General features: G+C 39.2%; 1 protein-coding gene across 4 annotated transcripts in view; it reads right to left on the bottom strand.

Annotated features, from left to right (window-relative positions):
- Nucleotides 1-19,054, bottom strand: part of FARS2 (phenylalanyl-tRNA synthetase 2, mitochondrial) — a 245,632-nt gene that overhangs the window by 97,855 nt on the left and 128,723 nt on the right. For all 4 annotated transcript variants that reach the window (XM_014940922.1, XM_014940919.1, XM_014940920.1 and 1 more), the window contains one exon: nucleotides 5,615-5,775. In XM_014940922.1, coding sequence (XP_014796408.1) covers nucleotides 5,615-5,775 — 161 coding nt within the window. The remainder of the gene's footprint in view (nucleotides 1-5,614; nucleotides 5,776-19,054) is intronic.

Genomic DNA, 19,054 nt, shown 5'->3' with positions numbered 1-19,054 from the left:
GCACTGGCTACAAACGATACAAGATTTAACATCCTGATAAGAGAAGACTTGATGATCAAGTGATTTCTAATCCAATCGTGCAGCATCTCCACAATGAAGAAGATTATTTCTGCCTTCTTTCCATGGATATCCAACACTACAAAAAAAAGGAGTTTCACAATGTTCTCCAGAGTATACAGACAAACCTGAGATGATATGCATCACTGTAAAGGTTTCATTGATGTTGATTTAAGATGATCTACATAGGTCACTCATAAGAAATTCAGCCTTCCCAAAGTCATGCCAATAAAATGTTTCTGCTACACGATCATCTATTCTCTGTTGTACCTCCACATGCATGCATACACACATTATATATCTTCAATTACAGTAAACGTAATTAGACAATAAATCACAGTCGTGGCTGTACCTCATTTGTTCAGACATCCAAGTTAAATTTACATACTAATGGTTGCGTATTTGCCTTTAATAGATGCACTATTAGAAAGTAAGCATAATAAATGAATAACCATTTAAGCATGGAGTTACCTAATCTTGATGAAAAATATCTGAAAATGTAGCAGCCAGTGAATCTATTTACTTTTTATTGGAAAATAAAGCTAATCACAGACTAAGAAGATAAATATAAATTATATGGGGTAGCATACTAATGATGGATCAGACAGACCCACTCTGTGCAGTGAATGTAATAAGATCAAACTGGTTGAAATGGCTAGCTCATACATTATATATTCTCCTTCTCAAGCATGGAATAAAGGATATAGACTAAGATAGTTTAATTTGCAAAAGTTCCCCCTTGGACCTGCCAGTGCATTTTATTTTCAGCATCTTCTAAAGCTTCAGAACAAGCTATATGTCCCCCAGCAACAATCAGGTATGTGCACAGGAAACATGCACAGGGATGATGACTGTGTCAGAAAGCTGAAAAGTGCACAGTAAGGTAAAAAAGTTGTACTGTGCAACTGTGTGAACAAGAGGGCTCACATATGTAGCAAATACTGCAAACTGGGCTACTGGATAAATCCTTTGTCGTTAAAATAGGAGCTTGATTCTTATGGCACACTGAGCAAAGGCAGATGGGAGTGAGCAAGGCCCAGCCTTTGCTATGTTGTACAGGAGAAATCATCATCCACTTTGATTTCCTTTCCCATATAATGAACCACTTCTTTCCACACAACTACATCTTTCTGAAGATACACTTTTTCTCATTTCTGCTAACCTTGACTATTCACTTTTCAAAGCCGAGCCAGTCTCCGAGGCATGGGCCACACACACCATTTTGGCTACAGCTGGTGAGGTGAACGGTGTCAATTCAAGCTGCTTGTCAACTCTCCTCACTCTACTGCTAACGGTTACTAGCCCCTCAGGTCTCCCAGCAGAGCTGCTCTAGGAGCTTTGTCTATCCTGGTGCCATCAGAATGATCCTGGTTAGAAAGTCTATTATTTTGAGTATTGAAGATAACTGGTTATTATGAAGAAACTGAGTTTGGAGAGACTGCATGTACCAGCAGATACAAGAAAGATGCAGCACCTGGAGATGATGGCAAGGGGTGTTAAAAAGTAGGTGTTCTAGGCCTACTGCAGGTACTGCAGATGCTGCAGAAATAAGAAAAGAAGAAGAACACAACTCCCATAATCTCACAGAAGAGTCTGCAATTTAGCCAGGAATCTGATCCAGATTCCCTCTGTACCAGTGTTTCCCTTAGAACAGCATAAACATGCTTCTGCTTGACCTCAGTCCGGGCCACAATGCTCCTCTGCAATCAAAATAAATAATTATTTAAAACAGCAGCAGCCACAGCCTCCAGCAGCACCAAATGAAAGTGACTTTGCAAGGAGAGAATGCCTCAGCAGTCAACTGACACGACAGGCCGCTCGCTCGCTGTGGCAGCAAAATGATGGAGGTTCCAGGAACCGTCCTGCTGCCAGAGCCCATTCACCTTAATCAACACCTCTGGGCACTCCGCACTTCATCTGAACTGTGAGTGCCTTCCTTCCCTAAATGTCATTTCATTTTTGTACCTTTTCTTGAGAGTTGTCAGCCCACGGACAGATGGTTTTTTTGGTAAGAATGCTGGCTTAGCAGGAACCGGAAGGCGATTACATGGAACTATGCTCAGAGCCCTGACGAACACAGATGTAACACAGCGAACGAGATCAGATCTAAGCCATTTGTTTTATTACATTACTCCTTGCAGGTGCTTAGTCTTTCCTGCCCCGTCCCTCCTCAGCCTTTCCTCTCACAGCCCGAGCAGAAGCCCTACACAAGTGATTGAAGGCCTCTGATGCCACACACTGCCTCGACTCGTGTCACATTATAGCTAGAGCGATTTGATAATCCAAATCAATGCAATAATCTGATCTGTGGGGAGCAGCACTCTAACACTGCTGTGCTGAGTGGCCACAACGGTACAAGCACTGTCAGCTTTTCCCAGCAGCTTTTTGACCTGCTGAAGCCTGCAGGCCTATATTGAGCAACTGATGGCACAGGGAAAATTGTGACACATTCTGGCTGTTAAAAGGCACAAAATATATACTTTTAAGTCCCAAGAAAATGCTCCAATTATGTTCCATTTTTGAACAAGAGTATATTTAGCCCAGCTACTATTAAATACTACTGCTATGTAGTGTGGACTTCATGTATTTGAAGAACATTTTAATGAACAGAAAGAAAAATATTTATGTTAGTGGATAATACTCAGATTGTAAGAAAAGATGAGGAGAGTATCCAAAGGTTGAGAGGCCTCAGTTAAGCACATAAAGGATGGACATTTACCCAGGCCTTTAGAGGCTGCAGGCTTCAATTTGTGTAATGAAAGGCTCTGAGAACACCTGGTCTGTCTTGGTTCAGTTCAGTCAGGCTGAAAAGTACTGCATGGCCTTGCATGCAGAAAATCTGACTTTTTTTTTAATATCCATTGAGATTTCTTACAACATCAACACTGGAAGACAGACTAAAAGTTTTCTTTTAAATATGATATGAATAAACCATGTGATTCATTAATTATGACTCTTTAGAAAGTAGACAGGTGCAGAAGGTCTGCTGACTTGGTTTTACAGCATAACCGAAAAATAACACAGAACAGAAAAAACCCACCATGGCTTATTAACTCCCATCACCCAAGATTTTATGGTAGCACCCAAGATTATTTCACAGTATTCTCATTTGAAGGGTCATTAACGCTTTAATAAGTAATGCCAGTATGTACTAGAAGTATGTACAGTATTGAGCTCAGAAATGCTCAGTGTAAGATATCACAGGAAAGTTGGATACACACTTCCTTTTAAACAAAAAACAAGCTTGCCCCTAGTCTCCTATATTCAGAGACACAGTTAAAAAATATAAATTAAGAGTTAGAAAGACCTATTCTACCAAAATTGAAGATGGGACATACAAGTGTGGTGTGTGTATGTATGTGTGAAAAGGGGGAAAAATTAACAAGGAAAAAAAGGAAAAAAGGTCACTAAGAAGTGCTTGATACCAAAGCAAAACTTTGTTTCTAAAACATTGGCCATATCCTTTCTTTAGAAGAGAGAAAGAAAAGATTGAAAATAATCCATCTTTCCACCTCTGCTGCCCCTCTCCTATATCCCTCATTCTCCCAATCTATATACTTTTCATTGGCCTATTTGTTGGGATACAACAACTGCCAACACATTAATGTCCCAGTAATATTACTCCACTCTTTCCCATTGGTCCACGTTAGAGCACAGTGTCAACTGACTATTTTTCTTCCTTGAAGTCCCCCACCTATTGCATCATACCTCCTGATTCATGTTATTACTTCAAAATGTATCTCAGCCAGCAAGCCTCAGCTTCATGACTCTTCATCAGTTCTGGGTTGCAGAACTTCTCTCCCTGTTACAAGTTGAACCAATGCCAGCTGAAACCAACGCTACTCAGCAAGAAGACATGCTTAAAGACCTACCAAGACCTTGTCAACACTCTCCTATTGATGACACAGACAGTTACCCAGCAAAACAGTACAAAACCATGTGCTCACAGTGACTCCTGCTCAGCTAAGGTTACCAAACAGCACCAATTAGGAAAAAAAAAATAAAAAATTTCTTTCACTTTTAGCTTCTTAGAAACCGTGTCTTTACCTCTGAGACTATCCACAATAACCTATGCCACTGTCAACCTCAGATCGGTTCTCTACATCTGACTACCTGACTTTATCTGCAGCTGTACATGAAACTGATATGCAACTCAGACACCCGGCCCTCTCTTTGGCTCACCTTCAACATCAGACTGTATCATTCTGACAATCTGGACCTTTTCCCAAAAACCCAATCTACTGCTAATATCAGTTTGAGTCTTGGATCCACAATTTTAAAGCAAGCAAGAAATCTCATCTTAGTTCCATCAGAGATCAGTTTGCAATCTATAAACCAAGAAACAATCTGTGCTCCTTGGGAGCAATGCCAATCAGAAATATACAGGCTGATAAGGACACTTGAGGGCTTCTTATTGAAAAGAACAACAAATATTCTGCAGGAGACAAGGAAAACCTACAGGCAGACCCAACTTCAGGAACAGTGGCAAAAATCTGTCTTCTTTCTGTAAGTGATAATTACAATCTGAATACCCCAATGCCAGTATCATAAAAAGAACCAAAACAAAACCCTACAAAAACCCAAACTGAAACACCAAGTAAAAGAAATCAACCAAAAAAACCCAGCGATCACAGCTCCCAAACCTATCCAAACACCATTTTGATTTTTTGACTCTACTAGAGAAGACGGCCAGAAAGGTGAATTAAAAAAATGGATGCTGCTACTGATTTGATGTGGAGACTGCTCAAATATCATCTGAACATTATCACTGTTGATTCCCCTTTTCAGTTCTTAAAAAAAGACATAATCAAGCTGGAATACATAAAAGACATAATAAAGCAAGGAAAATGGTAAAAGGCAGCAGCAAAAAGTGTTTTGCTGCTTTAGTACTTCAGACTTGATCGAGCATCACAGCTATGTCAGCTCAACTCCCCCAACGACCAGATTATGAAAGTAGCATTTCCACTCAATCCAACTACAAAAATCACCCCAGGAGAGGAATTACAGAAGAAACACAAGCTGAACTTGCACTCTAACCCCACTATCACCCGGAGGAACCAGCTGATACATTAAAGATGGCGAGACACATTCACAAAGCATTTTGCCAAAGTCTGATGACGCAACTCTCAATGACTTCAGTGAATGCAGAGTAAAAACAATGGGAAAAATTGGGAATGTATTACAATATTTGAACACTTAGCATCAAACACATTTTTATAATGAAACAGAATAATGGACACAATTCAAGAACATACCCAAATCAGACACAGGCCTCAATTGATCCCTATTCTGGATACATTTAAAAGTTAAATAGATGCTTAAGCATTATTCAGAACAGAGATATTCACTGGGTATCAGCAGCAACTCACAACATTATCTGTCTCACAAAAATGTTATCATCAGAAGCTGAATTTTATTGCAGTATATCAGAAAATCATGGTAGCTGGAAAGCTGATGCTTTAAAACCTGTTAATGGCACAGAATTTTAATTATGTGATATTCTCTAGGGCTACATACACTTCTTACTGACAGAAAATTATCATATATATTATTTTACCTGGAATTTTATTTTTTGCCAAATGTGAGGCACAATAAACTGCTTCAAGAAGCGTTCATCTTCACTCCAGAAGAGTCGGATGTCAGGGATATCGTACAGGATCATGGCCAGCCTCTCCAAACCCAAGCCAAACGCCCAGCCAATTTTATCTTGAGCACCAGCTGCAATAAACAAACAAACAAGATAAAAATTCAAGAGCTTAATTTCACAGCATGAAAAATTGCTGAGAAAATTTTCACCAATTTACCAAGGAAGAAAAAAAAAAAAAGGTGAAGTAGCAAGACAGAAAAGCCTACACATAACTGCCAAATGCTAGATCTAAAGGCTGCAGGACAGCTCCTACTTCCATCAAAAACTGCACCAAGACTGGGCATATCACTGAGTCCAGGAACCAAAAATGGTAATAAAATAAAGCCATACCCGTGGCATCTTGTGTCCAGTGCTTCAGATGGACTTTAAGAAATGCTGCATAATGCTATACACCGCTTCCCTTTACTATCCTTAGATCTGAGCACTTCACACCTGATTCAGTTGTGCTTGATATGACAGGTAAACATGAATTTCCTGTTCAGAATACTTCACTTGGGCTGACAGACCAGGCCAAGGCTACGCAGCATTAAAATCATTACCAACATCTGAAAGGATCAAAATTGCCTCTTTCGAGGCATCTAGAAGAAACAGGGCAATGGGATGAGAGGCGCTGCTGCATTTGCATCACACCTTCAACCAGGGAACTCCTCAGCTGCTGCCCCTGGGACGAGTCCCTGCTCCCACATACACAAGTCTCTTTTATGCTGTACTAAATATAAAAAGACAAGAATATTTAATACAGAAGAGCTGTACAGATATTAATGATGCAATGTTTCTGTCAGGAAAGTAAATATTCATACCTTCCTTCATTTATGGGGCAGGAGCATTCAGTCATTAAATAGGGATTTTTAAACCAGGAACCATTAAATCAGGAACCAACTCCATGTTTAGCCATCATCCTGTTGGTTTTGAAATAAGCTGAGAGCTCAGCATCTCTGGCAAAGGCTCAGAGCTTTTTAAAACTTAAACAAATGCCTAAATAAACACACTTACGCTGAAAGGATGCATGCGTGTGTGATAGACTTGACTCTCCACCATCAGCACTGGCAGAGTGCTCCTCAGTTATATAATATCACTGTACATCTCACAGCTATCCAGCTAGACCAAGGCCATAACCTGCCTCCCCCCATATTAATTTAAACTCTAACTGTTTTGCAAAATTGGACTCGGCAGCTTCCCCACCATCATGCAGGAGGCTGGAAGCAGAAGCCTTCTTTCTGATCCCTGTCTCGGCTATCAGAAAGGAGACAGCTCCTGTACTTTGGGCATTGATGACATCCTGAGGTACGCTGCCACTTTCAATGCGGAGACAAACCAGTCCAGAGTCCTGTTTAAATAGAGGCAGGCATAATGAGCTTGGGAAAAGAGACACAGTCATCACTTTGATTCTTTTAATTAATTTGAGCCTGCCTATTTACCTAGAATACCAAGTCCTCAGAAGAACCCCTCTGTGCCTAATCTGCAACATCAGCAGTACTGCGCTGCCACAGGAACTTGGTCAACTTCGTTACAGTACTTCCCTGAGGAGTCTGGATATTATACCTTCTCCCTTCTTGCATGCTCATAGGCAAGATTTAGCACTTTCTGACCTTTGAAAGCAGACAGTTTATCAACTCAGTTGTGGAAGTCCTAAGAAATAGAAGACTGGGTGTGAATTCAAAAGGTAACCTCAGAGCTGCTCAAACTAATATGTTTAGACCTACCAACCAACAGACTTTGAGGTAACCTGACCTTGGAAACCTACAATCCATGCTACCTTACATAAAGACCTGCGCGATTTGCTACTGCTGATTGAGTTATTTTTAGAGAAAGGATAATGACTACACAGTATGTATTGAAATGTGTGTTTGGGAAAGATTTTGAGCTTTGACTTTATGTATAGACTATAAACTATTTCTTTTCCAAACTGAAATTATTACATCTCTCCATACTCCAGTATATAAAAGTAATTATATTTTTATGGCTATGAAAAAAGGCAAATAATTCATTGCAATGGTGTTACTTCCCTAAACTTCCAGCTTTTCTTTCTTAGATCATCAACTCCTCTGTCTGTAGCAAAACTCCCATTCATTTCATAAATGCCAGACTTTCATACATGTATGGACATTTCTGAAGACTGATTAAGACAATCTACACCCTCCCCCAGAAGTAAAGCAGAGCACCTGGAGAAATATTCATGAGAGTTCTGAATCTCAACAGAGGCATTAAATCTTAAACTAAAAGATAGTGTCAATGTTGATTATTTCACTGATGCTCATTTAAGTATGTATGATAGGAGGTGATGATCCACCTTCCACATTACTGATGATTACTGGCACATGGAACAGGAAAAAAAAAAAAGGATATGACAGAAGATGAGCAGAGTGGGTGTATATTCTGATAAGCAGAACTTTACATTTAAGATTTGTGCCAAAATCTTACAGGGACCTGGTAGGGCAGTAATACAGATCAATGGATACAGCTTTCCTGACACATGAGCTTTCCCCAACTGGCCCTCAAAGGTTTGTATGCTGCCAGGCTCCTGCTGCCTCATGTGAAAAACTTGACAAACCCACCAGTAGAAAAGTGCCAGAAGCTTTGCACATCAGGTAGTCAAAGATGGAAAAAAAGGGATAAAACGGCTTGACTGGCTTCCCACACTGGGGCCTCAGACAGTCCAATCTGAGTCCTGAAGGTTGCATCGTCACAGCTGAGTCTTACATGGGAGCTCAAGAGTCCTTATCTCCCTTGAGAAGTCATATCTATCTGTCCTGCTGAATTAATTCACACTTAAATGTGGATGAATCAAACCATTCTCCAAAAAATGTTGTTAAATGAAAGCTAAATTTGATCAGCCAGGATGGGAAGCTTTGCAACTACTCATTGAGGCATATATAATGACCTGCCAGAACTCGTGGATTATATCCCACTGAATCCTCAGAAATACCCACAGATAGAAACATTTACCTTCTTCAGGAGTGTGAGGCAAAACATTTTGCACTGTACAAGATTTTAAAGACATATTTTGCAACATAGTAGTAGGAACAGGTTGACAAAACTTTTTTGTTATACACTTCAGTCACACTTACTCTTATCTATGCTGGCTTTTACTTAACATTTTTCACTACTCCTGTAAAACTGCCAATAAAGAAATCTTTCTTTCAATAGAGCCCAAATTGGGACTTCAAATTGTTATACTCAGCAGTTATTGAGAAGTGAAAGAAATTAAATTTTGATCTTGGATTGAGGCAAAGTCAGGAGCACACAACAGCCTGCATACAAGGTGTTCTTCACAAAATGCCCACAAATTAATATACCCAAAGTGCGTGTAGCTGAAATCTGGGATGAGTTCCAGAAGCAAAGACCTGAATTTGATCTCCTGCTTTCAGTCCGAGCCATAGCTGCTAATGGAGCAAATTCAGGAACTAAAATGGTGGGAAGAGAGGTGAACAGATTCTCAAGGATACACAGACTACACATCATGTTTTATAAAATAAATCAGTGCTTCAAACCGTGTAGAAAGTAAGTTATAGACATAATGAACATGTGACTTCACACAGACCAACAGAAATTCCAGAAACAAAGACCTATGCCCACTTCTGAGTTCTACGTGATTAATGGACAGCTTATGAACACGGTTTTGAAAAATAGCTTCTGCAAAGTAAATATTTACTTATCGCTAGAATTGCATATTCTACATGAGAGCCACAGCAATGAGTAAGCCATGTTTACCCATGCTAAAAATAAGCCATTTCAAATTATTTTCTGCTTCAGCCAAAACTCCCATGTGTTGGGAGTCAAAGGTTTTAAAAAAAATAAAATATTAAGGTGTCAGTCTAATACAGAAGAGCTCCTGAAAGTGCAAGGTCAGGTGGCTGGGATGCTATGCCACTGAGGCTAAAAAGCTTACTGAAGTTTCCTTCTGAACTGTTCTCTTCAGTGAAAGCAAAAATCAAAACTGTCATATTATTCTCTAACTCTGTTAAATTGATGCATTCAGGCTCCCGTGTGCAATTCAGTTTAAATTACCTCCTAAAATAAGGACTTTGCTTTCAGACTATGCATGCTAAGTATGCTACTCCTCAAGAACTCAAGGAAAGAAGTAAACATTCAATTATGCCTATTCTGTGGAAAAAGAACTTATCTTTCTAAATCTCATATGTGGAATAATTTTCTAACAATAATAGTCACTTTGAGACCACAGCTTTGTCTCCTGGGTCAGACTGATCTGTTCTGTTTGCTCCACTTGAAAACTAAGTAAAAGAACTTTAAAGGCTTTGATTGAGTTTTTAATATGTATGTTTATTTTTGTTCCATAATCAAAATAGCTGGGTACATACTAAAGGAACAGCCTATTTAAAAAATTTACCCAGGGAAGCCATCCACCAGATTCAAATTTCTTCTAATATGTAATTAACGTACATTCTACCATATTACCAATGTTTCACCAGGTCAAATAGCTGGGAGGAAAATGTTTCTGATAGGGAGAAATGGATGACCAGAGCAGAAGAGAGCAGGAAAACTAGATTAGCAGGAGTGAACCAAAGCAACAAAAAGGAAGAACTTTCCCTATTTTTTCCCACCTTGGATTGACACTTTTGGTTTCTAATTCTTTTATCTTTCTGCTTCTGAAGTTATGAATTCTTCAGTCCTCCTCCCCTGCTCTTTTCCATCTTCCTATCTTTGCCCAACTCCACTTTTCCCATTCCTACAAGCCCTCCTAAGCATTCACAACAAAATCAATGACAAAAATCACCATTAAACAGAATCTTCAGATATTTTTTCAAAGTTAGTAACCATTCACTGCAATAACATTTAACCTTTCAAATTATGTAAGATAAAGTATCCAGTTATCTCTTATCTCCCAAGTGCAATACAAGATACTAGTCATTAACTACACACACTTTTATGGTATATGGTCTTCCTTTTTCTCTCTACTGCAGCTAACATATCAAATGGCTTGCTTAGTTTTTGAGGCTTTTTTTCCTTTGCCCCCGCATATCTCAATCCTGGACATTCTCCATGGAGGACAGTGCAATTTGCTGTCCGAATTTATGCCATAGAGCAAAACATGTATTCCCTCTTTGGGTCTATTTCCCCCAAAGAGGGGTAAATATTCCCCCCCTGCCTCAGCTCTGCCTACAGGCTCCAGTACTGCTCATTTTGTTTTGTGTGTGTAAAAGCAAATTCTGATTCCTTTCATAAGCAAAGGAAAACTTTTCCTGTTCATTCAGGCTAAGTTGGATTTTGAGGTTTTGGGTCTTTTGATATCTTTTAGTACTGTTAAATCTCTGTAGACATTGGAGCCATGTAGATTTGAAAAAAGTAAAAGCTATAAAGATATACATGAGGGGCTGCCACTTGGAAGAAAGACAAGTCTACAGTCCAGTTCAAAAATTGAATTGTGAATCTCAGTTTTTCAGGAGTATAAGTACAGCTAGACAAATGCACTCCATATATATTCATTGCCCCCAGATGCAACTTTCTTGGCAAAATTTCACCAATACCAAAGGTGACTGTTTATTGTCTTATGAAATGATCTCTTCTTCAAGAAGAACAGGCAGAGCAAGGAACGAGGACATAAAGACCATCACAATGTGATACAACCTTCAGGAGAGTAGGATATCCTCAAAAGACACAGAGGCAGCAGCTTATGTATCATAGCACAAGATGTTATTAGCATCTGATTTATATTCCTGTTCAAAAATCAGAACTGCCAGAACACCTGTATATATTAAAAAGTTAAAATCTGTGTTCAGCTGATAGCAGCAAAGTCTCATGGTTACTCCAAAAGCCTGACACTGCACAGTAAATCCAACTTTTAGAGGCAGGGACTGACACCACATTTTGTGTTTCTACAGCACCTACCATAAGGAAGCCTTAGGCTCATGACTGGGGTTCCTTGACTCTACAATATATGAAAATAAAAGACAGGTATGGTTTATGATTTAACAACTACACTCTTGTGTTACAAACGCATTCATTGGAAGAAACTAATGAAAAGCGTCGTGATCACATAGGCATCACTTGCCTTATAACTGGGGTTAGGATAATAGTCCAATTCTAGAATGATTTAGGTAAGACACGTAATAAATGTAAAACATTAAATTCCAAAATCTTTCTGTCAATAGTAGTTAAGTATTCTGATGGTAAAGCTATAAAAAGGTTTCATACTGAAGTACATCATAGATACTCCAACACAATGAACTCCACCATAATCCCACTACAGTGCTTCATGGCGGTTCTGACAAGGTTCCAGGACACACCATTATTCATTTCAAGACATCACAATATAAAAGGCACCAGTCTACCTAAACGCATTGTCATAAAGCACAGCCTGGAAAAATCTTTTTTCAGAAGCACTACCCCCAGTTTTCCTTTCTTCTTACTGGAGAACGACTCAACCTGCCCTGTGCTATAACAGTTTGAAGGGCGTTTCTCACTTCTGCTCACAAAGGGCTCCTCAAAGTGTGACTGGCTTCCCAAGCCATGCCTGCTTACTGATCTCTCATCCGAAAAATTCGACCATTGCATGTTCCAGGGCAAAATCATCCCTGTCAATAGGTCTCATGCTATTCGAAGACATGGATATGCTTTAAATACATAATTACAGGAAGGAAGACTATATCAGAGACACTACCAAGTGAGGTTTGCAGACAATATCACAAAAGGAACCTCTTGCATTCTCTCTACATTGTTGTTGAGTATAGCACTTCCCATTGGTGTTTGTCAACCTGTCCACCTGCAAATAGCTTTATCTGCACCTATAACACACCTATGGATGCTCAATTAGACCCCTGGTACATTTCATACACAAGGCATGAATAAAAGGGAAAGTATACAGCATTAATGGACTCCTCAGGAAATGGTGTAGTGAACCATGACCTGCTTTTCTGCCTGGGCCTAAAATCTCCTGTTTCCTCTCTCATGCCTACCTGGGCCTAAAATCTCCTGTTTCCTCTCTCTCTGTTTTCAGGAACACCAAGATGGAGCAAAAACCTGAACTTAAAAATGAGTTTCTTTAGTTTGTAGTGAGCTGCTTGCCTTCTATGCAGCCACAACTCTTTAAGCTGCATCATCTGGGAAAAGACTTGAGCTGTACCAAACCCTGTTCCTGCCCAGTGACACCATGGAATGGCACTGCCAAGAGCCCCAGTGCACTTCTGGGGCAGGAACTGAAGGGCTTCCCTCAAGGCTAAAGAGTTCTCTCTCCTACTCAGTTCATCTTTTGAAATCATACCTGGTCATTATCAACTTGATGGCTATTACTGTATTCTCTTTGGATTTGGGGAGGCTTCTAAGCAGAAGCAGAGATAATCTGCAAGAAGTTGCTGAGCAGAAGCCTGACTCCAGGGGACACCGTTACTTCAGCACTACACACTGCTGGGAATCTGGTCTGAGCCAGACCCTTCAGCTCTACTGTAAATGGCAAAAGACAATCACGAATTATTATTCACTCTATCATAAGACATGGACAGACAAAATGCCTAACTTTTAGACAGTAAATCAGATTAGATTATTTTGATCCTCTCTGCCCATTTCTGCTTCAATTTTTACCATGAAATAAGCGTTCCTGTATAATTACAAGGAAGAGAACAAAAATCTTTCATCTCAGAGTAATCACCACACACTAATTTATCTTTCGGATTTCTTACTCAGATTTCTTTTAATTAGTTTCATCATTTCTAGCAACCTCTTTCATGATTTAGGAACTCATATGACACAAATACAATGGAAATTACATTTTGAGTACTCTCCTGTCCTCATCTCCCTCTTCCTGCACTGCACAAAGTGACTTAGTGTCACTTTTAAAAAAAAATATAATTTATTTCATTTATTTCAACTCATCTTATTCCCCAGTAATATCACAGGATCACAGCCAGACCTCCGTGCTCTTCTTGCTTATGAGTAGAACATTTAGTTAGAGATTTTTTTTAAAATCAAGCTACCATCTCCATATGCAACAGGTGAAAATAAGATATTGAAGAGGAAGTAATTGTTCATTAGAGTTCAAATTAACTCTTTTTCTCTACTTTCTAATTTGTATGAAACTCATGAGTTCTGGCAGCAGCGAGTTTATTTCTAAAAAATAATAGTTTCTAAAAAAGTGACAAAATGTTTTACAGTTTGGCATAAAGTGGTTGAAGGAATTTCACACAATACAGTATTAGCAGCTTCTACACTATTGCAGCTGAAAGAAATATAACATTGTGAAGTCCCATTTAAACTATACAGGAACAGCTTAGGAAAAGACACAAGGAGAGGTTTTGATTGAGGTCCTTGAAATAATTTGTGGAAGCACCTTAGTTGTACTTCTGGCAGAGGCTTCTTGACCTCTCTTGCCATGCGGCTGACAGGGCATGTAAAAAGATGATGGAAACAGATGCAGAAGCAATAAAATATACAAGTGAAATAGATTATGCTCTGCAATTCTTTCTAGCAAAATGGCACGACTACAACAACCCTACAGTAAATGAAATCAATAGAAAAAGAAAAGACTCCTACAAGAACTTGCTTTTCCTTCAGGGACTAATATTTTGGCAAGATATCACTGCTCTTTTATACCTTCAAAATTAAGTTTATATGTAGTCGTTTGATGTGCATTTTTAAATCCCCCTTTTATGCTATCAATCTCTAATGACATTTGCTAGCAAAGTGTATCAATAGCAAAATGTCCCATCCCACAGACAATCTCTCGATGTATTATTGGAGTTACAGCTGGTGAGTAGAGTTATACCACTAACAGCCAGATACGAAGGGAATGCTCATTGCAAAAGGATGGGCTGCAGGATAACCCCGTAACTACCCTCTCCCTAGGTATACATATTGTATTGTACAATTTACTGCCTTACAGAGGGACCAACAGCACAAAACAGAACAGCTTTATTTACTTTTGAAGGAGGGAATTTCCTCAGAAATGATGTTCAAAGAAGGCAAAGACTGCCACATAAAGCACTCCAACTTCCACAGCTGCTTGAAAAAAAGTCATGATTCTCCTACTACATTCACATAAACTCTTAACTATATCTAATATTTTGTATGTGTAATAATTACAGAAGTATACACACGCAGAATTACTCTACAAAGCCTGTAATTATATTACACTGATGACTCATAAGAATGTGATGATATACAACAGAACGTCTCCATTTTTCAGTTTTCAATTTAAAACAACCAGGAAATGGCCCACAAAAGTGAGCCTTAATACAACACTTGGTGTTTCGATGAAACCTTCACATATTCTGAAATGCTAAAATTAAGGTTGCCTGAGGAACACTAAGACGCCCTCATCTTAGAAATACGTTACAATGCTGTCTTCAATGAGACAAACAAGTATAAATCTTTCCACAGACTTTGTTCTGTTCAGCACAGAAAAGAGGCAATGGTTAACAATCCCTACTTGTGCTCCTTGCATTGCCAAACATGCTCCCCAAGTGCCTTACGCACTGAGCAATATTCAAGCAGAGCTCTGAAGAGACATTCTTTCTTTTATGAGCTTCCCAATGAAGCTTACAGATCCACAATATTTAAAAGCTTGAAAAATATTAAGGACTTCCTTTCCTTCTTTCTCATGTCTCGGTGAGTTGAGGAAGTATTGCTGCCTCCTGCGTTGCAGACTGGGAACCTGAGCACAGAGACTTTAAGATCAAAAGCATCTATTAATTTTTCTCCCAATCTGAGATACCTGGGACCTGATGTTTCTGAGCACCAAAGCATTACACAGTGTTTAATATTGTTCAAAGTACAGCTCCCTATTGCTGCAGCTGTGAGCATTCAACACTTCTGCAAATCGGACCCCAGGGTCTCAAGTCAGACAGACAACAAAAAGCACACAGTGAGCAGTCACATGTGAAAAGTTTAAGTTGGGAGATGCTCCTACACTCAACTAGGAACTTTTTTACTCGGGAAGGAAGAGAAGGCAGAGCAGTGTTCAAGCACATTAAAGACACCCGTTTCACGCTTTCCAACCACTCCCCTAGTGAGGCAGAGGCTTGCAAGAGCAGCATCCTCCACCCAGCAGTCCCAAGTCATCCACAGATGAATGATCATCCTGGGAAATTAATCAAATAGTGGACCTTCACAGGAGAAGTACACTTAGCAATATCCTTTGCCTCCTAAACTGCCTCCCACCCTCCACCTCGCTCCCCCCAGGACTCTAACTTGCCAACCAAGAAGGTTTTTCTCTCTCTTGGTGGGATGCAGCACGGAGGCTTTGAGGGAGTGAGCCTCCTGCATCCTGGGAAGATGCTGATGGATGCCTACCGCCCTGACTGAACTGCAGAGAGCCTGACTCAGCCTGTGCCCAGCTCTGGGTGAATGTGGGACAAGTCCAGCTGACAGCAAGTCACGGTACCACTGAGCCTGCACTGACTGCAAGTTGCCAGAGGAAGCCAGAGCTAAACAAACTCCTGTAGATAAATGCCTCTGAACCCTTCACCCAAGTAGTGCTTTATCTTACTCACAGGCACCGCCTCTGAGAAAGAGCATACTATTTACTAAACACAAGTACATAACTCTGGGATGCCTTTTTTTTTCCCCTCCCAAAACAACAGCCTCCTTCAAAAAGCAATCAAAACTGCAAATAAGGTGGGCTTAAAGATGTAATTAGACTTAACTAGAAGTTGACTGCAAAGTACAGGAGTATATAATCTGAAGCTCATTGAAGACAACAGAGGAAAAAAACCAAACACAGGCTTCAGTAAGGTATAGAAAAGTTTCTTCCTCACCAAAACCCATCTTGTTCCACGCACAGGGCTGGGGTGCAGAAGACAGACCACTGTCTTGCTGGGAAAAGAAACAGGCTCAAGTGTGTAACTGGTGTGTGTGTATGTGGTATCACAGTACCTCAATGGGAAAGATCCAAGCTTCACTCAGTGAGTTTTGTATCCTCCTCACAGACTATATGAATCAAAATATTCTTACTTATATACAACATAAATGAAAGGCTACTGCTTTGATTACATGGTATTTTAATTTGGTGTTAAAATACTTTAAGGAACTAAAAGAGAAGACTATTCATCTGCTTTTCTTTCTGTAGGAATAAATATATTAAGAAAAATAATTTCACTAGCTCAGTTGAAAAACTGCAATTTAAACTCCCTTATTAAAGAGATTCCTTTCTCAAAAAAAAAAAAAAAAGTAGTCACCAGTTCTCCAACTAATGTTCCTTTTTCGCAGTGGGTAATTAATCTGTTGTTATGCACCAAAGTTAATTTTGGAAAGGTAAGGCCACTGCCACTTAAAGAAATGAATGATAAAAGAAATATTAGAATCCCTAATTCTATAATTCCTATGTAATGACAATTAAAGAAATACTATTTTCCACTGGGAGTTTTTTTTAAGTGCTAGATAAAAGGGCTGTTGTGCTTCTAAGATTTACTCTTATGGTCAAATTGTGTCTCTTATAGCTATCAGAAATATAATTAAAAGAAGACTCTTTCTAGAAAAGAAACCTACAGATAGTTTTTCATTACATCTTGTTTCCCTTTCAGTTTGAAAGTTGACAGCAATTGCTACAGAAACTCCTAACTGTGTCTGGTAATTTTTGCTCTGCACTCATTTAGAGAAGTCCATGTTGAATACCAGTCCCACTTGTCAATAGAGGAGAATCTGAAATATATTAACATTTAGTTTTACAGGACAGATACTAATTGGGTTGTTATTTTGTCCCTGTGTAAATTTTCAGTAACCTTTCAAAAAAAGAAATAACAAGTCAATAGAAACTGTTTCTTCTTGACTTTCTTCACCCTCTTTTTATTTTATTGGTTTTTTTAAACAGCCATCCAAAGTTTCTTAATCCCTTTCCAGCTACATACAGTTTCATGGGGGTTTTTTTATATTTTTTTTAAGGTAGAAAGTATAAGTAAGGAGGTTTTGTTCTTTATTTTTCACTTTCCATTTTACTTTAATGGAGGTTTTCTAAGTTGCTACCTCAAGTAACATATTCAATATTTACAACAAACAACATCAGGTTTTCCAGCACAAAGTATCCTAAGACTTCATTCACCTCCTCACCCTCTCCCTCTCCCAGGAAATGGAAAAAGAAAACACAACAAAATGAAAACACAGAGGGGTCAGCTTTCAGCAGTTGATGCACATTTGCACATCTTGTAAAGAAATACCTGAGCACATCTAATCAGTTTATCTACATATACCCACTGAACTTACTGAATAACTGTACTTGTAAATACAAGTTTTATCAATATAGCTGTGGATAAAGACTGCATCATCCCAAATCCTATTACTTGCTCTGCACTCTACCACCATATGCTTGACATCCTTTCCCTCCAGTAAGCCAGGAGTCTTGCTAATATTAAAGACAATGCAATCCCACAGCCATTTGAGAAGGTGGTAGAGCCAGCTCTAGGAATACTCTGCCTCTTTCCTGAAAGCAAAAGAAGATTGAACACAAACACATGCAGTATGGGAAGCAAACAGGAGGAATTAAAAGTCTAAGTGCAGTTGCAGAGCCATGACCTCATCGCGATTACAGACATGGTGGGACAGCTTGCTTTACTGGAGAGATGGATGGGTACAGGTGTTTTGGGGAGAGATTTAAAACTTGACTGAACAAAGCCCTGGGCAACCTGTTCTGCCTGGACTTGCTTTGAGCAGGGGGTTGGACCACAGACCTCTGGAGGTCCCTCTCCCTACATCCTAGGAACCGGTAAGGAAAATTAAATTGTGATGATTCTGTTGAATTTACAATATTTTCATACCAAGTCATGCCTGTGCAAGTAAGATTGTGTGTGTGTGCGTGCATTTAATTCTTTGTTAGGAAAATCATGCTCAATCTTTGCTACGGAAAAAGCACAGAAAACCAATCTCAACAGAAAACTTCATACATATCTATTGCACAGGATTTCAGTGACTTAAAAACAGTCTTGAAGATTTTATCACAACGTTGCCCCAAAAAATGGAGATAAAACATGACTATACGATATTCTTTCTCAATAGATTACATTTTAAATCAACACGCTCCAAGGTCATTTACATGCAAACTCTGTCAATTCTTCTTCCTCCAGTGAATGGTTAAGCATGTAATTCTGGGTAGATGAAATGCATGTTTTTTACATGACAATGTTTTAAGTAGCATCTTTGGCTTACCTTCCTCATGAAATCACAATCAGAAGAATTTCAAGGCACAGTGGACAAACTAGTTAATATTTAACACATCTCTTGGGATCACGGCATCATCTCACAGATGAGAAAGGGAAGGGCTCTGACATCTCCTTTAAAAACAACTGCTTGATTTCTGGGTGCCTGTCCCTGGGCTTAGGGGAATTGTGAGACCTAACAAGCTCCTTCCATAAAGGTTCTGCAAACTGGCTATTAATTTATGATACATTCAAAGAACTCTTAGTTTTGCAA

This window comes from Calidris pugnax, unplaced genomic scaffold, assembly GCF_001431845.1.
Source record: "Calidris pugnax isolate Ruff unplaced genomic scaffold, ASM143184v1 scaffold8, whole genome shotgun sequence".
NCBI classification, from domain to species: domain Eukaryota; kingdom Metazoa; phylum Chordata; class Aves; order Charadriiformes; family Scolopacidae; genus Calidris; species Calidris pugnax.
Note: the sequence above shows the minus strand (reverse complement) of the source record. Positions and strands in the feature narration are given on the sequence as shown.